The following is a 27,005-nucleotide window of genomic DNA, read 5'->3' on the forward strand; positions in this document are numbered from 1 at the left end:
TTATTCAGTCTATTAACTCTTTATCTTTTCCTACACATATTTAAGTCAAATTGATCCTATAAGATCCCCTAAAAACACAGTCCTCAACTGATCTTTTTCTAGCTGCAGCTTGGATTGCTTCTCTCTCAACCTTTCTTCTTTCCTCTCTCTCTTTATCTCTTTCTCATTCTCCCTGTCTCCTCTATGCTTGCTGAAGTTGTGGGCAATTCTTGGCATTAAACATGCTAAATTTCTTTTAGGTAACAACACAGCATACCTAAACTTTACACATTTGCCAGTGATCTCCAGCTCATGTAGATTTTTCCTGAACTCATATTAAATATAAACTTGACCAACTTGTTGTATTTGAAAGCCATATTGTAACAACTGTTCATTCCTTTTCTGTTCAGGAGGATAATATGTAATAGTGGTAAGTTAACTGTACTTAGAATCAGAGGATATAGCTTCAAATTTAAACTGTTTTGCCTTGGATCTAGTAACTTTACCCCTGAATCTTAGATTTTCCACCTATGAAATAGATATACTAAAAATTCCTACTTCATAAAGATATGATGGACAGTACCATTCATCCAGTTGCTCCTTCTCAAAAATCTTTTAAGCTTATTCTCAGGTTCCCAGGTTTTTTTTTTGTGTTAACACACTGTTCTTAATTTCATTTGTTATCGTTATTATTGTTGTTGTTCCTACATAATGGAGACACCCCACCTCTTTTGTATACTATGATAATAATTTCATAACTTGTTTCCCTATCTTTGGTTTTACCACTTCTTCCAAATCCATTCCCCACGCTATCACAGATAGACTTTTCTAAAAGATAAATATGATCACATGATTTTGTTGCCTAAGGGTCCCATGACTCATGCTGCCTAAGGGTCAGGTCCAAACTTCATTGCCTGACACATAGGTCCCCTCATTATCTGACCCTCCCTGCTTACACACAATACTTTTTGCTAGTTCTCCATATGTCTCCCTTGCTAAACCAAACTGTTTGACTTGAATAACACATTTTGCACTTATGGGCTCATGCCTTTGTATGTGTTGCTCCTGTGCTCAGAATGGCCTTCTCTGGAAAGTCATTTTGTATTGTGCATGAGGGCATCATATTGTCTAGGTAAGATCCTACCTCAGAGATACTGTGCACTACAAGTGGGAAGGCACCACATCTTATACTTCTTCTTATCCTTCAGTAATGAAATAGTAGGTACAGATAGGCACTCAAAAGATTGGTGAGTGAGAGTTCATTTACTGAATAATACAAAGCAATCTTAACTTATTTAAGAACTAACTACACAGTGTATTACAAATGTGATTTTAGGGTTTTATAACTGCTTCTATAAATTTCAAGTTTCTAAGTAATAACAACAAGAAGATTTTAGTACTTACAAAAAAGGACAATTACCTAGATACACTATTTAATTTAAAATAGTGAAAATCTGGAAAATGAGCAAATATGAAAGTCTTATGTAATAAAGTACCATTGGCTCTGAAAGGAACAGGCTATCATTGGAAGTATAGTATCTCTGTTTTATGAACACATATGGAGATACTAATGCCCATTCTAAACATTATCTCAAGAAAGCAGGGTCCTGTGTCCTTTAATTATGGCTCTAATATTCTTTAAGATATATATTTTAAAAATACAACTTTCAAGAATATCTGAGCAAGTACCTATGCCTTTATGTTCAATTGTTGGCTGAAGTCAGAGAAAGTCTTTAATCATGGCCCCCAAATTGCTATTTGTGAATAAAATTGATTGCAATCATTCATTCACTGCTTTGTTCAATGATTTTACAGACCACCATGATGAGTTAGGCATACCTCTAGGTGATTGTTATGTGGCAGTAAACCATACAGACTATACTCCTGATTTCATGGCACTCACCTTCTTGTGAGGAGAAGCAAATAAACGTATAAATATAATCAGGGTATAATTAGTATATAAGAAGTTAAGAAGACAGGGAATAAGCGAGGAGAAAAATGCTATTTTAGATAGTTGAGTCAGTGAAGACATCTTTTGAAAGTGACATCTGAGCAAAGACCTCAGTGAATGAGGGAGCGAGTCACAGAGCCTGTAGGAGGAAGAGAGCCGTGAGAAGTGGAAATGGTAAATGGAAGGTCGTGGGTGATAGATTGGTATACTGTAAACAAGTTAAGAGAAACATACTATCTAGATGTAATGGCAACCCATAAAAGACTGTGCAGTTGCATTATGGGAGGTTTCCATTAGTTATATTCATAGTAAATAAGGGAAAATGATTTCTGACTGAGGGGATTTTTTTTTTTTTTTTATGTAGTATAAGTTTTCAATAGGTAGGGATGGTGAGTTGGAAAACCCAAAAGAAGAAATCATTAGGCTTCTAATCCTTGAAGATTAGCAATTTTTTTTTTTCTTTGGGACGAAAGATAGAGATTAGGAAGAGAAGTAATGGGAAAGAAAACTGAATAAAGATGTGTGGGATTGAGAGTATGTTAGATTTGGATATTCAGGAAAAGAAGTTTATATTTCACATGATGGGAGATACAGGTTTATTAAGCATTTTCAAGAATGGTTTGACTTGGCAAGGGCTAGATAAAAAGATTTGGCCATGCTATACACACTGTGTGGCGATGGGAAAGGAGTTTGCAGATAGACTAGAATTAGGGACCTGGTGGACTGTAGCCAAATGGTTACTAAACACTATCAGACTATGCTGATAATTCTAAAAGTCATGATCTATATTTTCTATATTAATAATATCTATATCTTTTGTACAGGTTACAATAAAAATTATTGCCAGGAAATTGGGCAGGTGGTCTACCTTGGAATGCCACAACTTGACAGATGATGAGGCTCTATCTTTTATTTCTCTCAGAGCTGAAATGTGAACTCTCATTGCCACTATAACTCTTTTCTCAGCATGTTATTTATATTTAATTCATTTTATGTAAAATACACATGATTTATGAGAAAGGTTGAGTAAAATTTCATCTAAGCATAGCATTTCATTAGTACTTTTTCTTTCAAAGCCCCTTGAAAAAGAAAAAAAAAAAGTGCTAACCCCCTGCTGTGAGTCTTGGGCTTTTCCAAAGAATGAGTAATACTCTTGCTTTTTCTTTACTTATAGGAGAATATGCCATTTAATTTTCTTTATATATATAATTACTGGGGAAAAAGTCTTCCCACTTAATGACTTTCTGGACTGAAAGCAAACTGAGTCTACATACTAATGTATGCAGGTGTCTGAAAATACTATGTAATGTTCATCCTCAAGCCTAAATTCCTTTTCCAATATTTTCATTTTTACTTCTGGGAAAGGAAATTTTACCATCATAACAATTAAGTAATAAACATATACTTAGGTTGACTTCATTGCTCTTCTAGTGATTTTTCCCCCACTCTCATTCAACACAATAGTCTCATTTGAACCTATATTTACAGAAAATGCTAATATTTTACATGTCTCACATTAAGATCTTCAAAATCTACAGATAAGCAGATGTGTTTGGGCACATTTCATAAGGGTTTTATTTATAATTAACTTTACAGAGAATTCCAGTATTCACTCCAAGAAGTATCTAATGTGGTAAAAGGCCATAAACTCCAACATGGTTAATATCCCAACCTGGAAGACCACATGATCAACAGTGTGAAGTGAATCCAATTTTCTACATTTTATTTATGCCTTCAGCACCTATTCATGTGTTTAACATTTTCTTTTCCATCTCATCCACAATGAATGTGATCACTTATACTGATATTAGCTAGTAAAAGACAGATTTAGCACTCTAAGGAAAAGAGAAGGGCCTAGGGATTCATTAATCACTAATGATTTTCATGTTATAGATACCATGCATGCAAGCATGCAAAATTTCATGATTAGTTTTTAACACTAAGTCCAAATATGACCACATACATATTGATGTTTGAATCAGAAGAGGAAACACAGCATATAGATACTAAAAATGGAGTGAATCCTGAAAAATTACTTACTCACGTGTCAGGTGCTTTACATGCATTATTTTGGATAATCCTCCCAAAATTCCTACAAAGTAGGTACTTTTATTATCTGCAGTTTGCAGAGGTAGAATCTGAGGTTTAGAGAGATTAGCTAACATGTACAGGCAAGAATGTTTTGAGTGGAGATCTAGGATTCAGACCAGGCAATCTGATTTTAGAGTTCCAGCTCTTAACTGCATACCAATAAAGGGGGCAGAAGCTAAATTTCTTGCTTTTTAATTGCTTGTGCCATCAAATGGTATGGTATGGATTTATCTCCCTCAGGGGGTTTGACTGGAAAAGTAGAGAAAAATAAGCAAGAAAATGTGGTTCATTTGCCTGTATGTACAGATTGTGATAAATTCTATTTGTGTGACAATTCTATTGTGTTAAAATTCTTGCGCTTTTTTTAAAGACTAACTCATAAAATGAGGTAATGGTGCCCAACTGATAAAGTTTAGCTCTGAAAAGAATAATGAAAAAACACAATAGAACCTATTTAGAATTAATCTATACTATAAATACCAAGTTTTAAAACTGAAAAAAATATTCTGTCATTTCCTTTAGGTTTCTGATATTAACCTCAGTGGGTTCATTTAGAATATGGTACACACAGCTCTGGGAAGCAAGAGAGTATACAGAACTTTACACTCTATGTAAATTACAGTGGACTACTTATCAAATCATCTTTATTTCTTTTTTAAAAGTGTGACTCTGCATTTGTCATAATGATACTCTCTCAGATTACCTTAATTGTGTAGTCCTACCAAGAGTGAAAGGATTCAGTCAGGTACTTCCATTGATCTTGGAATAGACACTTATCTCTCATCTTTTCTGGGAAAATTCCAGAGAACTCTCCAGATTCCAGACTTTTCACAGGATTTAGGATTTAGACAAACTTGGTAGGGAAGAACTGTCACCAAGAATCAGATAGATATTTTAGTTGAACAAAATTTCACTTTTCTGGGAGAATTTAGCGAAATCTATTTGTCAACACGTCACCTAAAGGTTACATTAAAAAAAAAGTGGACTTTGTGGGATGACAAGATATACTAAATTCTAAAACTATGTCAGGAAAATGTACTGAATTCCTTTTAAACAGAAGGAATGATATATTTAAAATTGTTTTTAAAAAGGAAGATGATATATTGTGGAACTTTAGGTTTCTTATTATTAATTAATTAATGAGTAATACTTCAGGGCTATTGCATTCTAAGTGTTGGTCATTTTAAAGTTCCTTTCTTTGACCTGAATTTTACAGATTAAAGTATGCATGCAAATGAGAAGTATGAAGCAAGTGTTTTAAGAGAAAACACTTTTTAAGACCAAGTGTCACTGGTTTCTCCTAGAAATTCTTACTCATGAATTTTGTTATTACATGTTAAAATCAATTCAGTGGTTCTCTTGGGAGGGCCCTGTCCCCCAACTTCACTTGCATTTAAAATTCACACAGAGAAGGTAGTAGGAGGTGGGTAGGTGTAAACAATGTGGTATAGTGAGTCACACCCATCACAAAAGCCAACACTGATTAGCTATGATGAATTTTTAAAAATCACCTATCCAGTGGCAGAAGATGTGGGCGCAACCAGCGGGAAGAGGCCATGGCAGTGGCTTTGCATTTACACTACTCCCACACAGGAGGCTACAACCGACCCTTCAATTCAGGGCTTACTCTGCCTCTAGCTGGTGAAAAAAAGAAAATAGGGGCGAATTTGGTGCCAAGGGACCTACCAAGGGGGGAAAAACTGCAAAAGCACTGGAGAAGGCTGTTGCCTCCAACTCTTCACTCGGTCACCAAGACAGCCGAAAAACGCCTGCAAGGGGAGCACAATGACGCCGAGAACAGAAAAACTCATTGCGTCCGAGGCCTCGCGGCTCAGCGGCCGTGCGGGTTCACTCACAAGCTTCTCGGAGTGGTTTGGTGAACGTCACACGTGACGCCCTGGGCTCTTAACCCCTCCCGCCGCCGCGGGCTCTGCGGGTGCTGCGGGAGGAGGATGCTCAGTCGCCGCGGGAGGAGGGGAGGGGGGTAAGGCGGAACTTGTAAAGGGAGGGACCACCACTAGCTACACGTCTGCTGCTGCTGGACCGGGTCCCCAGAAGCCCACCCCCACTGCGATGGTGGCTCCAGCCCGGGGGAGGGGACATGAAGGGGAAGGAATGCTGTGCAATAAACCGGGAGAAGAGAGAGTGGCAGGGGAGGGAATCCTGGCTCTGAGGGGGCAGGATGGGGTCGAAAGGATGGGTCTAGCTTGATTCAGACTCCTGCACCCGGCAACGCCAGGGAGAGAGGGGGGAGAGGGAGAGGAGGTTGTGCTGTGTGTGTGCGCGCGTGTGTGCGCGTGTGTGTGTATGTGTGTGTGTGCGCGTGTCTACAGGTAGCAGCGGCGGCGGCGGGGACCAGAGCAGGGGACGCATCTGCAGCCACCTCCCCGCCTGTGATTTTCGGAGGCGATTGCTCACTTAGCTGACGGATCTGTACCCTCGGGAGATCTTCTCATCTTCTCCATTTCCACGCGTCTTAGGCATCTTCCAGTTTCAAGTGTGTGTTTTGGGTATTTTATTTTTAAATTTTTTCTTTCTTCCTCTAAATCTCGGGAATTCTGCATATTGAAGCAGGTGGCTCCTGGTACGAAATCTTTGGATACATTTGGCTTGCCAAGTTTTTCTTTTCCCCATTCCCTCACGCTTTCAAAGGCATCTGTGGTGCTTTTCTTTTTGGATTTATATGCAGAAAACGTATATATGTTTATATATCGACCGCATAATATATAGATACATATACGCGTGCCCAAGTGCTCGGTTTTCGTCTCTTCCCGACAAAGCGGAATGTTGTGAAGCCGATGGATATCGAGAACAGTATTAACATTCTTTTAAGCCTGTTTTTTAAAAAGGGGAGGGAGAGTGAAGAATTGTTTAACATTCGGCCATCGTTTGGCTGCACACTAAGCATCACGAAATATTTATGGTTGCAGATCAGGTGCAAACGGGGCTTAGAGAGAAAGGTAAGGGAGCTTCCTGCGTCTGCCTAGCTCCGGCGTTTTTCTTAATCCCGGGGATTGCCGAGAACTTCCTACTCCCTGCCTTTCCCTCTTCTTCCCCACCTTTCACCCACCCTGCTCGACTCTTTCCTCAAAACGCTTAACCCTTTTGCAATCCCGTTGGGTTGGGCCCGGGATGGGGTGGGGAGAGGTGTAATCGTCTGTTAGAGTTTGAATCCTTTCTCCCTGTTTCTTTCTTTCTTCCTCCAGCCGAGTAACTGAGTTTATCAGTTCTCATTTAGCTGTTTTAGGAAGCCCTTTTTGTCTTTTTGAAAAAGAATGCTATCTAGATAGTGGTTTTCAACATTCCTTGGTCCCAACCCCTCACCTCTTTCCTCTGACGAAAATAAAAGCAATAAAAAATAATGAACTTTAATGAACTGGATGGTTTCTTTAGCGCTGGGGGTTTGGAACCTCCCAAATGCTTATTTTCATTTAAAAACCAGCACCTCAGGAGGACTCCACAGTGGAGATATTCAGCTTCCGTTTCAGCGTACTGCCAGTTCATTTACTTGGAGGGTCATTTACCAGAGTTGAGGGAGATGGAGCTGAGTCTGGTACAGGGAAAACTACAGGACACTTAATTCCTTTTCAAATCCACCCTTTACACCGCGACCAGTCCCTGTTTAACTCCCTGTGCAGGGGAAGCTTTTTCAGACTCGACCTTTTGGGAAGCAATAGGAACTTGTTCCTTATTTTTCCTTTTCTCCTTTCAGCCGCCTTCCTCCTCCGCTCACCAGCTCTCGCCCTGGCTGTTTGTAAATTGCCCGTTTTGCCTCCCCGCCCCGTGGATGTCCTCGGCTCTTCTCCGTTCGTGTCCCCTCCATCAGTCAGTCCTCTCTTCTTTGGCGCTTTCAGAGCAGATGCATCTTCTCTTTTCTCGGACTCCCTCCCCGCCCCCAACCCCCGCTGCCCCCGCGGGCCCACGCGCTTCCCACCTGCCCCAGCTCCCCTCGCCCCTCCTCCCGCCACCGCCCGCGGCGCCCTGACCCTTCCAACCCGAGTCCAGGTCTGCGGGCAGGGGGCGTCGCGTCCGCGCGCCGACAACCCCGCGGCCGACACCGAGCGCGCGGAACGCGTGCGAGGAGAAACCGCGTGGGGGAGAGCCGGAGTAGGGCTAAGAGGCCGGGAGAGCCTGTCCAAGCCGGAAAGCCCTGGAGAGAAGGGAGAAAGCAAGAGTGAGGCGCGCACGCCCCAGCTCAGGCGGGCGGACGGGTGCAGTCGCCTCCGACGCCTTAGAGCGGCGCCCCAGTCACTGCAGCCTTTCACCCTAGAGCGGTGTCCAGGGACCACAGAGACCAGGAGCCGAGAAATCTGCAGAGAGGTACCAAAGCAATAAGAAAAAGATTGCGAGAGAGCGGGGAGGGTTTCCCGGTGAAATACAGAGGCTGAGCAGATGGAGGAACAATGCCGCCTCCGCGAGAAAACCCTTGCTTGAGGCCGGGGCGAGCGCAGAGCAGCTGCCGCCAGCCTCCGGGGCTCGCTCTCTCTCCCCAGGCCCTCCGGCTAGTTTTGAAGCTGGTTCCGCCTTGTAGTTTGACAGGGCTGAGAAAGTTCCTCTTCCCCACATTTCCTGCGAAGTGGTTTTCATATCTGCGTGGTTCGAGTCAAGATGTCACTCTGTAGATCGCAGCGATGAACAGCTAATAGATTATGCATTATGGGGCAGTCAAGTCCCCCGGGCAGAGAAGGTAGTGCAAACATTTCTAACGTTCTCCCGTTGGCTCCTGACCGGCCAGTACAATGCTTTGTGAGTAGAAATGAAAAGCCACCTGCAGTGAATTTAAAATTATTTAGGTTGAGATTTTCTATTGGGGATAATTTATTCCAGAAAAAGGCTGTTAGATTGTTAGATGAGGGGAAATTCTGTGTCTAATATTTAATTCATTTGTGATTATTCTAAATCACGAGCAGTTGGCCTCCACAGAGGTACTATACTATTTATTTATTTTTTTTAAATTTCCAGAACCATAGTGATACATGTAGGATTTAGAAACATGAATTCAGATAGCTAACCCTGTATCTATTACTCTGCCTTTTTATCGGTACTTAATATACTCATTTTTCTTCTTTTTATACTGAAATTACAGTAGACTAGTTTCGCTTAATCATACTGTACATGAAAATGATAATTATACGTATTTCTCAAAAATTGTGCATAATTATAAGTAGGACCATAGATATAAAAATATCACTAAGAAAAGGTGTGGGTACATGTGTTTGAGTGTAAAACATATAAAATGCCTCAGCATTTCAATCAGCCATTGCAACCTAGCAGAACACCAGCTTTTTGAAATGAGCTCAGAAGCAAAGGCCATGCACATACTTAAAAATATTAAATGTTAAGTACTAAAACATTTAGTTTACTGTGCCCTTGGCAGAGAATGAATCTAAGTGTACCTGCTCTGCAGAGTGATTGAGTGAGACAGAGAGAAAGTGGAAGTTAATCATTACTTAGGCCTTCTGATTACATGGTTTGATTAAAAGAAGTAACTGTTTTCTCTAAGCCTGCTATTCTACAGCTAGTCGTTCCAATCCTCTTAACATAAGCAGAAATTGAGGGAGCTAGTCTTTCAGCCTACTGTACAAGGTTCCTGCAGTGCGGGCTTCAGAAAAAGCCCTCTTAAGCAACTCTCCTTTCCATAGTTTCCCCACTTCCACCCCAAAGTATTTTCTGTTGGTCTTCTCTTTTATTTCCTTAGTGGGGTTTCATTTTGTGAATTTTTTATATTTCAATATGACACGTTTTTTTCAAATATAAATGGTGGATTGTTTTGAAATTGAGGGTGGAATATACACTCATGAGGTAGGCTGAGAACTCCATTTGCTGCAGGTAGTGTTTGAAGGCTTGATGACTCTTTGCATGGTTGGCTGACTTCCCTGACTTTCTAAAGTCTCTTCCAGCCCTGAAATTCGTGTATTTTCTGCTACTTTTATTATTTCCACATGGTTATCTGAGGGCAGGATCTATATCTTCTTTCAAATTTCCTTTAGTTAGTTACAATTTTTATAGGATAATTAAATAGCTATGACTAGATAATACAGATATAAATCTAAGCTCCAATGTTACAACTTTTTGAGGGGGGAATATTAATATAGTAGGTATAATTGATAAGTACCTCTCTGGGTTTTCCATATGTTGAAACAAACCATTTCTAACATTTTTTAAGTAAAGCATAGTAATAGTTTATTTCTAGAATTCTTTTTTTAAAGTCTTACAAAAAGGAATTATTAACAAAAACTAATTTGTAGTTTTTATAAGCAAAACAGTTGGAATTAGCAGTAAATTGGAAACTGCAACAGTTCAACACTACACTTTTGCTACATTTTAAAGTACTTTAAAATGAAGTTTGATATCTCTTTTCCCCTTATTAGGTTGTAAATAGAAACATGTGGTTTTTCAGATATGTTTTAATTATTTGTGAATGGAATCACCCAAGTCCACTTTGCCAAAATTATTTTTTCTCCTAAAACACAGGTCTGGTCTTGCAGATCTTTTAGCATAAACAGTGACTTCTTATGGCTTAGATGCTAATGTCCAGAATTCTAAGGGCCTTCAATTCTTCTCACAATTTACTCCCCAACTTCCCTTTTTAGAGTAAAACGCCTTCCACCTGGAACTCCTCCCCAATTTATTCTTTATTCCATTCATGTGACTCTTCCTTACCAATGCCCCAATACTACTTGGCATTTTAAGCTTCTGTGGTTTTTTTATGTGAATCTTTATTCACAGTCCCACCCATCTCCCCCAACCTAACATGTATACCCCAACTCTAGGATGGGAAAACATTTTATTTCCTTAGAGCAGTTTTTCCTCCATCACCGTGCTTCCTTCCTACATTGTTACTCTGAGCTCCCACAGCATGTTGTTCTGACTAGGAGTAGCACACCTTGCTGATGGTTGGCTACCTTACCAGAGAGTAAGTTCCCAGAGGTCAAAAACCTTACCTGGTTTATCATTTTATTCAGAATGCTTAACTCCATGTCTGACCATAAAGTAGACCTTAAGTGAATATTAAATGTATTTAGAAATATATTTGACTGCGAGGCAACAGAAAATCTGGATAACAGTGGATTCAGCAAATAAGGGTTTAATTATCTCATGTGATAAAAAAAATCAGAAGACAGTTGCTTAAGCATTTAACAAGGAATCAGACTTCATCTGTCATTTTAGTGCTTTCCTTCATATGGTTTTAAGATCACCACTGTGGCTCTGGGGTGTCCGCTTTCTAGGCCCAAAGAAGGAGGGAACAGGGGAAGATAACAAAGGGTTTTCTAGTTCAGGTTTTCTTAACTTTGGCACTAGTGTTATTTGGGGCTCATAAGTCTTTGTCTTTGTTGTGGGGGGAAGTATCCTGTATATTGTAGGATATTTGGCAGTATCTCTGGCCTCTACTTAATAGATGACAGTAACATACTTCACCTACTCACTCACCCAGTTATGACAGCTGAACCCAGACATTGCCAAATGTCCCTTAGAGGTAACATCATCCTGGATTGGGAACTTGAGAATGATTACTCCAGAATCTGAAGAAAGGAAATTCCCTGTTTCTTACTTCCCCTTTTTCTTTGCATTCCAGTGGTCATGAGGATGTGTTTGATTTTTGCTTAAATACACAGTAGAGGACTCTCTGTGAGATTTAGAAAAGAAAGAAAAATCAGGAGAGGAAAGGGCCAAACAAGCCTTCTCTCTGAGTATTTTGTCTTTTTTTTTTTTTTTTAAATGATGTGGACAGTCTCCCCATCTGGCAAGTAGACTTCTATCAGATCACCACTTCAGGGACCTAGAGGTTAGGAAACATGTTTTTCAAGGCATACAGCTACTTTTAAGAAAATCGAGCTATGAAAAAAGAAGAAGGGGATACTGATTTGGGGTCAGAAACTAGAAGTGTATGCCACTCTGACAGAATAAATGAATATGTAAAATTCACCTAAATACTTTGGAAAGGTGAAAAAGTAAAGAAAACAAACAGCAATAAAAGAGGGTAGATACATTTTTTCATGAGCTTACTATTCATAAAATAACTTTGATTATACCATGATTTTATTTTTCCTCCGGATGATAGTGTACTTGGAGACTAACTGGGCAGAATGGAGGCATCTTACTCTTCCTAACTTTTCTTTTTGGACAGAGAACACCCTACTTCCTCAGTCTTTTGAATAAAACAATAAAGTTTTCTATTCATACTTAGAAATTAGTGGTCAATTGCATAAGATTGTTGTCAAAAGAAAGAAAAATGAAGATCTTTTGTTTTACTATTTCTTTCTAATGCTTGAATAAAGAAAGCACATGCCAGTGATGACATTTAGAGGAATACTTCTTCTCATGGAAATGTTTCTTTCAAAAGGAAATTTTTTTCAGAAGCTATCAGCAGAATTCCCTTTATGCCCAATTGCCTAAAACTGGCACATCCCACTCTTAAACTAATCACTGGCAAAGAGATAATACATTTCATGACTGGTTTTGATCAATCATAGTCCTTCCTCTGGAGCTGGGGGAGAGGTCTGCTTTCCCTGTGGACATGGCAGTGTTACACTTAAAATCGGAGTGCTTATTAAATGGAAGGAAGGAGACAATAGTTGTAACCTAGGGTACCTAATAGAGTGTACTATAAACATCATGTCACAGTTCTTATAATATGGAATTAAATGGTCTTTGGATCCATGGACCTAAACTATATGCATGCTGTGATGTATCCTTCTGATGTAGAATGATGGCTTTCATGATGTTCTAGAGAATTCTTGGAATATTATCTGGAGAATCAGAAAACATAGGTATGGGAGAGAACAATTAAAATACTCCGTTATGCTACATTCCATGTATAAATCCAAGCCCTACATTTTCAGCATATACCTGTATCATGTAACAGAAACCGTAGTTAAACCTGAGCAAGTCCTTCCTAAGGAGATCATCTGTGTTTGTCATATGCTCATCTAATTACAAATACAAAATAATATGAGAAATAACTGAACCCTTTTGCCAATTATTCTTATGAAGAGGGACTTGATATCAGTTATGCCCAACTTAAAATTACTCCCCTGCTTTTTATAACTGTTTACTTGGAAAGTTTAGGGGGGAGGGAAGTAATTTTAGTTCACATGCCAATATCTCATTGAACATCGAGTCTTCTTTTTTTTTTTTTAAACAAGGAGGGCTTTATTTTCATTTTTTTTTGGTCTGACTTAATGGACGCTGAGAGCCAGTTTTTGTGTTCAGTTGAAAAAATGAGTCCTGGGAGTTCCCATGATGGCACAGCGGAAATGAATCCAACTAGGAACATGAGGTTGTGGGTTTGATCCCTGGCCTCACTCAGAGGGTTAAGGATCCCATGTTGCAATGAGCTGTGGTGTAGGTTGCAGACGCAGCTCAGATCCAGCGTTGCTGCAGCTATGGCATAGGCCCACAGCTGTAGCTCCAATTCCAGCCCTAGCCTGGGAACTTCCACATGCAGTGGTGTGGCCCTAAAAATACCAAAGATGGAAAGAAAAGAAAAAGGAGTCTTTAATTGTCTCCTTTTACCCTGCTTTATTATTTGAATCATTTTTAAACTTAAACTTTGCTTCAAAGATTTGATTGTATTTGGGCTTTATATCATAAGCTACTTCAAGTTGTTTTTGGAAGAAGGGACAATATATATATGTACATGTACATGTACATGTGCAAAAATGAATGGTGTCATATATCACTCAGTAAATGTCTTTTTCTTGAATGAGTATATGGTTAGAAATCAGAAATATTTTGTGCAGTAAATGCTAAATTATGCTCCCATCAACGTGTGCAATAGGATTTCAGGGGAAGCACATGCCAGTGATGATGGAGTCATTTTGATGGAGATACATGTGTAGTTTGCAGACAGATGGGAAACTAAGGCAGGCTAGGTGGAGGACTTAGAGCTCAAGTCATTATATTATGTTTTGCTCTATGACCAGAAAGCAATTTGTTTTTAACTGTTTTACCCACTATCCTTAGAATTTCAGTGACCACATTTCTGTCTTAGAAGTTTTTTTCCCAATATAAACGGGCAATTGAGCTTTTTAACACCAAAGCCACAAAGTAAAAGAACCATGAGCTAGAAAAGAATGGATCTGATTTCTCTCTTTCAAATTTTGTGGTGGGCATTGGCAATTTTCTTGGTTACCTGGTGTTTGAGAATGCCTGTTCAGAGTCATATCTTTCCAGCCCCTATTTTCAGGCTCCAGGCCTAAAGCAATTTGCAACTGTCTCTGACCTGGACTCCTTGCCTCCAGGGGAACTGATCTGAGAATCAAACTTAAAATAATTAGTAACTCCATCTGTGTTTGGGGTCAGAAACAGATGCTTCTCCTTTGTGTTTCAATAAGGCGCATTTGAAAGTGAAAACAGTGAAATTGGGTTTTAAGGAGTTTACATTTTGAAGTGGGCACATTTGTATCAAGTGAAGACTACCTGGGGAGTGTGTCTTCTAGGCATCTCTCTGATTTTGTCTTCACTGGACTTGACAGTGTCTTACACTTCAGCATATACACTCTGAAATAATTGTGGTTCACAGTATTAATTAACCCTAAGGTACTGCACGTTCCTAAAGCTTCGCTTAGGGAATAAAATGTTTAATTGTATTTATTATTTTTAAAATATTTCATTTAAACTAAAGAACCACTGATCACAGGACACATCGCTCTTTTATGTACACTTTAGAAAGAAGAAACACCCCCAATTCAATCATTATACAGTGCTTTCCTACCACTTAGAGTTTCATGCTTTAATAATGAGCAATTTAGACTTAAGTATAGGTTTTTCTAATATATCAATCTTGTGCATGTAGAAAAAGTATAATATTAATAAACACATTCGTTTAAGAATTTTGTCCTATTCACATTCTCACTTTTCTGGATTTTTTTTTTTTTTTACTTAGTTGTATCCAGATCCATGTTTTCCTGACAATACTCTGTGTGTGTTGGTGATACACCATTTCTCAAGAGTACTTGGTGATTGTTTTCAGGATTTCATTCTCAGTGACTGATATCTTCTGAAAGGTTTGATGCTGGTGTTTTGTTGATCTTACTAGAATGTGACAATTGAAGATTTTCAGACAATAACCACATCTCTGATTTCTTCCTCAAATTGTCCTGAAACGTCAGGAGTAGTGGTTGTCCAGTCAAGGCAAGAGAAATACAATGAATTTTCACATACAAAGTCCCTGGCAACTATGCCTCCACTACTGCTTGGCTATAGCAGTTGTAAAATGCATCCTGATTTCAGAGATGTTAAAAGTTAAAAAATAGTGTCAGAGTCAGTGAAATATATCAAGTTGAATGATATATGTATCATCATTTTTAAACAAGCCAATGCAATAATGATAATTAACCAAAGTGTTTAATTAATCTCTAAGCTTTGGATAAGAGAGAATACTGCATAATTTTTCGAGTATGATTAGAATCTTACCTTTTTATTTCTTTACCTTTTTATTCTCTGTGTACCCTTCCCAGTTTGCAACATATAAAATATAGCTAGTCTTCCAAATGGAGAATGGTAGGATAAACGCACAAGGCGATGAATCAAAAGATCCATGATTATAGAGCAGACTCTTCTAATAACTATGTGTATCACTTCCTGTAATTTACTTCATCTCTTTGGGCCTTGGTTTCAATATTTAAAATGTATAGTTGGACAAATTGAAATTAAATGTGTCATTTGGCTCTCAGAACCGCTTTGGGTAAAGATAATCAGTGATAAAGAATGTTCATAATAATAGTATATTTAAGCTGATATTATATAAATATATAGTAATAAAGATGAGTTACCCTAAGAATGCTTAAGATACCTATAGTATAGCTTTAAGATTTTACAGTATTTTGGAGGTTTGTACATACACATTTTGTTATTTAAAACAACTGTAAGCAATTCAGAAGAACAGAGTTAGAACTGAGGACCCTTCTCCTCAAACATATTTGAATGGAAAGAGTACTGAATAAATCAAAGCCCAAAAAAGGTTGCAGAAGTGGGAAGAGGCAAAAAGAAAATGCATTTTCCATTAAGAACAAAGAAAACTTCCAGGAGGAATTAACTATCACTATATATAAATGTTCTGCTTAAAAAGAGAGTCATCAGTAAAAAGCAAGAGAAAATTGGCAGGTAAAAATGAAGTTTCATTTTTTGTTTTGTCATTACTCAACCACATACCACTGATTTTAAAAAATATGAATAAAAGGAAGAAAAGTCTTGGCTTGGATCAGTCAGATGCTACTATTTGTGGATATATCTTGACAGTTCTTACTGTGCAATTCCACAGACAACAGTGTTTCTTCTCTGTATTGTATTTGAAAATTGCCACTGCTTTTAAGTGGTCAGAAAGCTGGGTACTTACTTTCTGATGAATAACAAGCTCTCCAAAGGTGTCCATTCTCTTTTCTCTCACTGTAGCTGTAGTCACCACAAATAAAACACGATGTTGCCTCTTACCTACCTATTTTGCCATAAAATGAGTTGATTTATACTGCATGAAAAAGTACTTCCCTATTTTTTCTTTAAACTAGATATTCTTGAAGCTCTCTTTTAATACAACTAAAGCATGGAAATACGTAAGATAGATATATAATACTGCTGTAAGTAAATTTTTATTTAATAAATAATTATGCTGTTTTAATCTTCTACTTAGGTCTCTTTGTCCAGAAAAAATATTCAAGATACTAGATGGAGAATGTGATTTCATGGCATAGAGTCTTAGACAATAAAGTAGGATGTTGAGATTATATTTATATTGTAGTCACTAAATGACTGAAGTGGGAAATCACAATTTTTAGACCCCAGATGATCTGTAAAACATGTTATAGAAAAGAATAATTCATTTTTAAAGCTTTTAATAAATATCCAATGGTATTCCCAGCTAAGAAACTGAGTAGGCCATAGTAGTTTTTTAAGACAAGTATAGACCAACTTTTTTTAGACTGCAGGTAGCAAAACTGAGGCTGAGATAAGAAATGACTTGCTTAGCGTATGCAGTGATAGAGTTTGGACTGGAACATCTCAATCTTCATGTAATAGTTGCATGCATCATATAGCAGCATCATATATGATGTGTATCTGTGATTATAGAATTATTAGTTTAAAATTAAGGCAATAATTACCAGAAGATACAAAGAAGAGTTTTATTTTTGGGAAAGCTTAGTGAAGAATGTGTTACTTGAAGGAGATTGGGATAAGAATAAATGCAGAAGAGGAAGCCAAGCATTGCTTGAACAAAAGCAGTAAAAATTATGAATAGGACATGTTACAAAGGTAACTGGTCATTCTAGACTTTTTCAAAAGGTGAAAAGCAAAAAACAAAAACAAAAACACACCAGCTTCACAATGAGAAATGCTATTGTAGAGAAGGAAGTAATTTACTCATTGAAAAAAAGATATTATGTTCAGTAGTTTAGCCTAGGACCTCTGCAGACCAGAAATATCTATTATATTTTTATCTTGAGATGGACAGGTCCTTAGAAAAACTGGTTTGTATTACTTAACATCAGAGGAAATTCATTTATACCAGAAAACAAATTAAATTATTTAAAATGGAAAATATAACTTTGTGAGCATATGTTTATGTATATGATTGATACCAAATCAGTTTGAGGTCATCTGAATGTTTGTCATCAAATGAGATTTTTATCATAGTCTGGCTAGATATTGTTTTCTAACCTGGGTGCCTCCTCCCCAGGAAGTACTAAAAACACTCTGCCTCCTTAAACATACTTTCTTTTCCAAGCTCCATTTCAATGTGGTACTTTAGTCATTTCTTTTGGATCTGCTGATTATAGGACACTTATCACTGAAATGTCTCATTTGCTTAAGGGAGAGAGGCTTTAGTTGGTGCGAATCTTCCTTTTAATACCCAGTGATCATCCTCATCATCACTTAAAAAACTTTAACATTTCTAAGGTCTAAGAGGTACAATTTCAAGTGAGATGTATTCCTCTGTTTCTACTAAATTGCACACAAAATCAACGTGTCCCTCCTGACTTTTCCTTGAATCCACTCTGTGTAAAAACAGCAGCTCATTTTGGGAATCAGTGGGTAGAATAACCAGCACCCAGGGAATAAGGAGGGAATCAGTTAGAAGAGCACGAGCGTGTTTTCTATAGAACTCCATAAACACGGTCATAATTTTTCACGAATCTGTACATTACGACTCTGCCAGTCAGAAATACACTGGGAATAGTCCTGGTATTCAATTTAGAATGTCATTCCCTTACCAGTCTTCTCTAAAACTCCAAAGAAGCATGAGGCTTCACAGAGCTACCTCTCTTCATGAGGCGCCGTCTATACCATGCAAACCCATAAAAGACAAGAGAGTGAGGTGATGCTGGTATGGGGCAGAAATAAAGCACAGGTGCTGGAATGGAAGATATCTCTATCAGGGAGATAGAATATAAAGAGCATCTTTAAGTTGGCAAAGGTTTAAAACTTTAGATGTCCTGCTACACTCAAGCTTGCAAAATAGTAATTTATGTGTGTGTGTGTATATGTGTGTGTATGTGTATTGTCTAATATCTATCTGATTTAATTGAAAATTGTAGGTGAATGCCTGATATCAGAAAGCACGAGATGATACAAGTGCTTTTCTCAGAAAGGTTATTAATATTCCATATACTCTTTAGATGAGGAAGGGGACGGACACCAGGAAATGTGTTCCTGGCCACTAGGAAAGATTAATATGGCATCCATCTATCAGTCTGTAAAAGTTTTTCTTATCCTCATTAGTATTATTTCTCTCTACCCCCAATACCTGTGACTCCTGATCCCTGCAGTGTCTTCCATGATTCCCTTTCTGTATCTAAAATGAATTTCAGATTTTCCATTATACCACGAGACTATTGCAAAAAGCTTCTAACATGAATGCCAGCAGCAAACACTGTAGTACAAATATGCTTGTCTGAATTTTTCCCTACTTGGCTAAAATAGATGAAATAAAAAATAGATAGATATTGATGAGGAAGGCCAGGAAGATCAGTTTAAACCAGGACTATTGCCAGTGATATGAAGCCTCTGTTCATGCCAGGTGCTTACCAGAAGTATGCTTGAGGGTTCTAGAGAGAGGCCAAGAGGCAATCTCTGCAGAAAGTGGAGACTGAGGAACCAGGATGTGGGAAAGGAGCTAAAAAATGAATAAGACTGGGGAAAGGGAACTTATTCTGTCTTTAGCTCTAAAGGTGATCTGGTTGCTAAGGTAGTACTGGAATGTGTGATTCCATGTAGTCTTTTTTTTTTGGCTATTTCTTGGGCCGCTCCCGTGGCATATGGAGGTTCCCAGGCTAGGGGTCGAATCAGAGCTGCAGCCACCAGCCTACACCAGAGCCACAGCAACGCAGGATCCAAGCTGCAGCTGCGACCTACACCACAGCTCACAGCAATGCCAGATTCTTAACCCATTGAGCAAGGGGCAGGGATCAAACCATCAACCTCATGGCTCCTGGTCAGATTCGTTAACCACTGCACCATGATGGGAACTCCGATTCTATGTAGTCTTTAACTTTTCTTTGGTTTAGTTTATGTTGCTGTCTGAAAGGGTTGATATTGTCAACTTCATGTGGCTGTTGTGGGATTAAATGAAATAATGTATTATAGCATCTTTGACACCTAAAAAGATATCCGGAAGTGTTCTTATTACTGTAATAATCTTCCACGAATATACTACACAACCACACTCTTTACTTAATCATAGCCATTAGTCAAATATTTTCCAGGTAGCAGGTCAGATGCAGTGCTAGGCACAGCAGAGAAGACAAAGATAAACAAGATCCTGTCTCAACCATTCTGGGGATCTTTTGTTTTTGCCCCTGGAGCCTTTGAAATTAGACTAGATGTAGAGTGTCCTACATCATTGTTTTGGCTAATGCAAGGAAGATAGGGCTGTTTTTATTTTATAAGCACAAGGCAGGAAGGATAAAGCATTTAGAAATGGTGAAATTGGCATCTTTAAAAAAATTCGAAGACTCTATCAGCATTAAAATGTGAAAGCATTTGAGTCATAGGCTTGCTAGGGAGTGAGGGTTTAATAGGCGCCTTTGTAAAATCTCCAAACTAAGCTGTATCATTTTCTATACATGCTTAAATCTCTTAATTATAAAGCAACTTTAATTACACGTAAAGTATGCCTCTTCAATCATGTTTTAATCACACATGAAAAAAATTAAATTTATCCCAAAGTTATTTTCTGCATTTCAATTCTGATTTTTAAACTCTGGCATATTCTGTACCAAAAAATTGCATTAAGCTAATGTTTATGCTTGCACATAATCCCACACTTTCAAGGCAACACTTAAAATATTCAGAAGAGCTTCACAAGAGGGAGTAGTTTAATTCTGTTGTTGACTCAGAGCCATTGTTCTTCACAGTTACAGCTCCGCTGGCATAGGCTACATATGGTCACTTGTTTTCTCAGTGTACAGAGTGATAATGCATTAACATTCTGGCTGATGGTGGAAGCTTTGCTGCACTTTGGAGAAATCTATCAGGGAGGATGTGCTGCCTCTGGGAGAGAAAGGAGGACAAGATCAACATGGGAGAGCCTGCAGATTGCATATTGCCTTGGACTAATCACCATGGCTTTGCACTGGGGAGACTGACCTAGGATCCTAGACTTCAAACATTGTCTGTCTATGATTATATTGAAGAAGCAGTCATTGGAGACAACTATGGATTGCAGCCACAGAAGGAGAGTTTGCCAGCTTCTTCCCCACTGCCATTCAGAGATGCTGAATTAAGTGCCCTCAGTGGCTCTTGCAACAGACTATTTATGACCCCATGTTTGCTCTAATCACTACTATGTAGGCCACAGGTCAAAGTGGAGTCCAGAGCTAGAGACTTGATGGCCACACAGAGGTCCATTAGAAGTACTTAAGTAGCTTCTTGGAGCATTAGTGCTTTTAGCAACAAGAATGGACTCTAGCCAGGGTTTAGTGAACAAGACTTTTCTTTTACTTTTTGCATTCCCTTTGGTGTATATGATGTAAAGGAAAAAGGCCAAGGAAGAAATTTTGTCTATTTCCGTATCATAAAAGACATCACCCTTGATCTAATTTTATTCCAAGTTGAATTGTGCCCCAAGAAGCATTTCTAGTAATGCAAGCCCTTGGGGAATTCTCCTTACCTTTCCCCGGCAGTGAATCTGGTTTACATCTCTGGCTATGAATTAAAAACAAAACAAAACAAAACTAATACTAGTAGCAGCACCAGAGGGAGCTACTTACCCAGTTTTGTCTCAAGCATCAGCAAAGCTAAGAGTAGGGCTTGAAATGCAGAAATATTAAGATTTTATTGTATTTTCTAAAAAAGGAATGGCAGAAAAGTCTATGATGTAAAATCTGTTAGCAGCAATTCCAAATTATGGGACTAGTAACAACCACTTCATTTCTCCCACTTGAAATATTTGCCATTGGTAATTGCCTGGCTGCAGTCCAGAAAGTAAATCATATTTCAAAATGTTAAATTGTATATGGAGCAAAAGGTATTCTCTCTGATCCTGCCATTGTCCCTTTGTAGAAAACTATCAGCGAGTTTGTATGTTTGAAACTTAGGCCAGTATACTGTTTTTGTAATGTAAATAATGCTACCAAAAATAAAGATGGAGAATAAAACTCTAGGTGCACATGCCAGTGCTCTAATCATCTCTCTCTCTCTCTCTCTGTCTCATGCGTATGCAAGCAGCCACACACACAAACACATGCGCACAGATATTTACACTAGTGATTTTGTTGTCAAATGGTAGGACCAAGGTTGCTTTAAAGGCATCAGTTAAACTTGTCTTTGAATCCTGTGATGGGGAAGAGAAGATCTGTACATTTAAAGGAAAAGAGAAGGCCTATAACTTTATTAGCACACTGATCTTTTTTTATGAAGAATGCGTATGGTCCTGAGGATAGTATCTTAAATACCACTCTGACAGAATATTTCAGGAAGATGTATTGACTCCAACTGTCTGTTCTTGAAGGGAAGGTTTCTAGGTCTTCTGTTGTTTTATCTTTGCTAGTTCTAACCCAAATCGTAAAATCACTGGAAAGGGAGACTTGCTTTAGTTCTTTGAACAAAAGGGCTTTATTCTTAATACTCCTCAGTACCTCCAGCCTTGTCAGCATCAGGTAAATCTGATTATATACAATCACAAGAAAGAATGATTGTATAAAATAAAATGATCTCCACTGGCTCATGTAATGGCACTTTCTTGACCTGATTACAATAAGGTCTGCCCTGCCTAAGGCTGACAATGAATGCTTTCTTAGGTTCCTTTCCAGGTAACAATCATTCTCTTCAAGACAGTGCTTGATTATTTGTGGTTTGTGCTACAGATGGGAATGAGAAAATGAGAGTAAAGGTTAGTTGCAGTTGACTCTCGGGCAGTACTTCTCCTTCTTTCTTTATAACATTCTCTTCCTGTGTTTGCACCCCAGTCAAATTACTTCCCTGATAAATTGCTCTTATTTGGTCTGTTTGTGAGGGAAGTGGTTGAGGGAGGTAGTTGGGGGCACTTATCATGATCCAATCAGATGTCCTTATGCATGTGGGACCTTAGTCATACAAATGTGCCTCTGAGGCAAAGAAGCATGTATTATTTATTTTATTTTTTTAAATCTATCTGTCTGCCTGTCTGTCTATCCATCTATCCATCCATGCATCTTTATTTTATATTTCATTCAAAAAATAATACTGCCCAGTCTACAAAGAGGAATCATTACTGAGGAAAGGATCCACAGGAATTTTGCCAACTGTCAGGAGTCTGGTTGGCATCCATTAGCACTTCCTCAGAGAGCCTTCGCCCCCAGAGGTCTAGAGAAGTTTTGGGCTGAGGCTATGGGTCAAGTGAGAAGGCCTGAATCTAAAGATATCAAGTGATCTGCTCACTCCATGGGCAAGGAGGGAGAAAGAGACCTCTTCTCCCTGGGAAGAGGATGGAGGCAAAAGCAACAGTGGCAGCAGTGTGCAAGGTGACCATCAAAGGCAGAGGAGTTGGTGTGCACTTTGCACAGAGAGGATGTACCAAAATGCCTCCATGGCATCTCTGTTCTTAGGTTTCATTGAGATGTGTGACAACACAGAGAAAGGGGCATGGAGGACCTGACATGGTCATCCTCACACCTTGTTGTCCCTGAGCTGTGTCTTACAGAAACATTGAGGCTGGCTTAAGAGAAAGAGAGGGATGCTTGAACATTGATTTGAGTATGAGAAAGGAAGTCTTTATTATATAGTACTTGTCTTATTCATCTGGTATGACGAAAATACCATAGACTGGATGCCTTAAACAGCAGAAAATTTTTTCTTATACTAGGGAACCCCAGATCAAGGCACAACAGATTCAGTGTCCTATGAGGTCTTACTTCCTAGTTCATAGACTGCTATCTCCTGGAGTCTCTTGTATAAGGGCACTAATGACATTCGTGAGGACTCCAGGCTCATGACCTTATCACCTCTCAAAGGTTCCACCACCCACTATCATCACATTGGTGATTAGGTTTCAACATGTGACTTTGAGAGGGACACAAACATTCAGTCTGTAACAATACTCTTTTTGGTAGTATGCAGAAAGCTGGGCAAGGGAAGAGGGCAGTGTGGGAAGAAGGCCAGGTCCCTGCTCAAAGATGAGAAAATAGCTATATTTGAGCTGGACTGGAGAAAGAGCAATTTTCAGGCACCTTGGATACCAATGAACTTAAGAGATCAGTGTTTGTTTTTTGTTTTTTGTTTTTTCAGTCTTCCCAGAATTACTGCTATCCTTTGTTTAGCAGAGGGCACGTGGAGGCTTCAGTTTGCCACCTCAGAGGGAAATCAGCAGTTTTAGGTAAGGAATTAGAATGGCATTGTGTGTTGTATTACTTCTCCATGGTTATTTCTGTCTTCCCCGCTTGGTTTGCCTTTGTATTAGCACTGAAACCCTTGAAAGGAAAAGGACCTGCACGTTTATGTCTTTGAGGAGAGCAAGCAAGAAGGGTTTGGGGAGCAATGTCTGACTTTGTAGTCAGATTTGTTGGGGCAGGACCACAAGGAGTGGAGTGAGTGGTCTTGTGATGCTGAAGGTATAGGACCTAAAAAGATAAACAGTAGGAAATAGGAGTATGACATGGGAAAGTATCCTGGGGATTACCGGTGGAGAGGCCCTAAGACATTGACATATGAAAAACTCCATCAACAAAATCCACCTGGAACCCCTAAACAAATACACTGAAATGAGAATGCACAAGAAGGTACAGGAGACAGGTGGTTCTGAAGGAAGAAAGTATAAAGTAGGCAAAACTTTTCCTTGGTCTTTGGTTCAATGTTTATCAGGCAAAGTCAGAATACTTAGAATATCTTGAAAACTGCATTTGTTTTTCAAGCTAATTGTGATTAAAGGGTGATTTCAAATACTTAGATTTAGCATTCCTTCAAATAATTATAGTAACTCAGTGGTATATGGTTAAATTCTGGTCCTCCAAGTAATGCTTTCAGCCAAAACCTCTTTTGTCAAGTTCAAAATAGGCAAATTTACAGTTCCCTATTATATAGGGATTGCTATTTAAATCTAAGGAGATGGCAGGGATGGAAGGGGGTGATAATTTAAGGCAGTTGACAGGCATTATATCTCCTTCTCTGATCCTTATTTTTTTTTTTAGTCCTCGACAAGTAATTTAGCAGTATGAAGACAAATCTTGGTTGTTCCTAGAAGAAGTTGAAGGAAAAACAGCTTGTTGCAGTAGATAGAGCCCTAGACTTAAAGTTGGATGAAGTACATATAAATTCTAGCTTTGCCATATGTTAATGATTGGTGGAAGCTGCTCAACTGGGCTCATAAAATGGGAAATACAACATATCCTTGCCTTTTTCATAGATTAGTCGTAAGGATCAGATGAGTCAAAATCTGAAAAGGCAGTTTATATACTATTACGTTCTATATGAGTATGGGATACTGTAGGATATAACAGAACAGAAGGCAGCATCCTCTAGTGGAGTCAGGCAGTGGTGTGATTCAGAGCCTAGGCCTTATGGTCAAGGGGGCCTATTTGTGAATTCCAGCTTCACAGTCCTCAAGGTCCTTAGCCCCTCTTTGCCTCAATTTCTTTATGAAGAAAGGCAAGGATAGCTCTACTTTTGGAACATTGGGAGGTGTAAAGGAGAATGTATATGAAGTTCTTAGTGCAGAGCCTGACACATAAGGATAAGTAAATACAATCAATATTAGCTATTAACTAGGCGTGATTTTTGTGGTTGGCTCTGCTAAGTTTATTTATCTTGGAAATAGTAAACCTTTGAACTTCACAGGGAGAGCTCGAAGACCAAACACTATATTTCTATACAACACTCATATCAGTTTATCTGGGTATATAGTTTGGTATAGCAAAGGTCTGAAGTCTGAATATTACGTAGTAACAAAATATAGGAAGTGAGTTACTTTTTCTTTTTCACTTGGGGAATTTGGTAACCCAGAATTTAGCATTGTATTATGGGATCTAGCTAGCTAGCTGACTAGCTAGCATTATGGGTTGCTGCATCTTTCAGCAGTCATCTGTTGTGTCACATCATCATCAGGAGGGTGAATGAACATCATGCTGAAGGGACAGACCTGTTTTCTCTGGCCACAATGCAGGAATCCTGAGACGCCCCTTCCCCATTCTATGTCCCAACCATGTTTGCTAAAGCCTTGAGGCAGTAAAATCCAGTGGTGCACAGATGATTTACAAAAGAGAAGGGCAGAGGCAGAGGTTTTTCATTTTTCTCTGTCTCGCTTTTCCTGTTTTCTGCTATTATCCGCCTTTTATTTTTCTTTTCTCCTTTGCTTTTCTACCCTTGATTTGGCCCTGTCCACATTCTTCCCATCCTCTCTCCTTTTTTCCTTTATTATTAGCATAGATAATGTTCTTTAAAGAAGCATTATGATATTTTTATATTTTGAATATTTTTTAATCTTTTGCCAAATAGTTCTTTTCTTACAATTGCTTAGGACTTGGCAGATTTGCAAACAAATGCTTGTATAATGAATGCAAAAATTACTTTTACCCTTATGTTTTTTGTCTCCTCCTAATTCCTAGCCTCTGTAGTCCTTTCCCAGACCTAATGTCAGTGGAGCCACAGCTCTAGCTCTAGCTGTAGTTAAGATATCACCTTACTGTCTGAGAGCACAATGACATAAATTAGATTCTTAAAAGCTCTGGAGGTAGTTCCCATTGTAGCTCAGCAGGTTAAAATCCCAACTAGTATCCATGAGGATGTGAGTTGGATCCCTGGCCTTGGTCAGTGTGTTAAGGAACCAGCACACTGCAGATGGGGCTCAGATCTGGTGTTTCTGTGGCTCTGGCATAGAATGGCAGCTGCAGCTACAATTTGTCCCCTAGCTTGGAAACATATGCTGCATGTGTGGCCCGAAAAAAAAAAAAGGCTCTGGGAATTAGGAATGCAACATGTTAGTGGTAACTTGACTTCTATTTCACTTCTGAGATCCCATTCTTATTTTGTTGTTCATCAGTTGGTAAATGGATAGCTGCCTTGTATAGAGATACTTTGATAGGGGATGGGCACCTGAGCCTTGCCTGAGAAAATGAGGTCCCCTCATTCTCAGCACTCCTTCAAGATAACTCTTCATCTTTGTTATGGTACATGCTTCTAATTTCCCCATCACTGGGTCTGACTAAGCTTTGGATATTTAATTGCCCTTGATTCTCTTTGTGCCCTGCTCCATGCTCAAGGCTGCAATCTCAAATTTTTTGCAGCCCAATACCATCTGTCTTCCTCACTCTATCTAAACTCCACAAAAGGTGCCATGGTCAGAATATTTGTTTCTTCCCTAAACTCATATGTTGAAATCCCAATGCCCAATGTGATGGCATTAGGAAGTGGGGTATTTTGGAGTATTTCGTATTTGTCAAGAAGGTGGAGCCCTCACGAATAGGATTAGTACCTTTATAAAAGAGACTCCAGAGAGTGCTCTTGACCCTTTTGCCTTGTGAGGATATGGGCAGAAATCTGTGACCCTTACCAAACTAATCTCTGATCTCAGACTTCC

At 38.9% G+C, this 27,005-nt stretch overlaps 1 protein-coding gene across 1 annotated transcript in view; it reads left to right on the plus strand.

Annotated features, from left to right (window-relative positions):
• Positions 1-6,941: 6,941 nt before the first annotated feature.
• Positions 6,942-27,005, plus strand: part of LOC146397599 (uncharacterized) — a 184,401-nt gene continuing 164,337 nt past the window's right edge. The window contains exons 1-3 of the mRNA XM_084989972.1: positions 6,942-6,981; positions 7,464-8,341; positions 23,723-23,810. Of these exons, the coding sequence (XP_084846098.1) occupies positions 6,942-6,981; positions 7,464-8,341; positions 23,723-23,810 (1,006 nt within the window). The remainder of the gene's footprint in view (positions 6,982-7,463; positions 8,342-23,722; positions 23,811-27,005) is intronic.

The sequence above is a fragment of the Sus scrofa genome, chromosome 13 (genome assembly GCF_054392235.1).
Source record: "Sus scrofa isolate SSC_HxYL_T2T_F1_AM1 chromosome 13, Sscrofa_HxYL_maternal_Yorkshire_Landrace_v2.0, whole genome shotgun sequence".
In the NCBI taxonomy this organism is placed as follows: Eukaryota; Metazoa; Chordata; class Mammalia; order Artiodactyla; family Suidae; genus Sus; species Sus scrofa.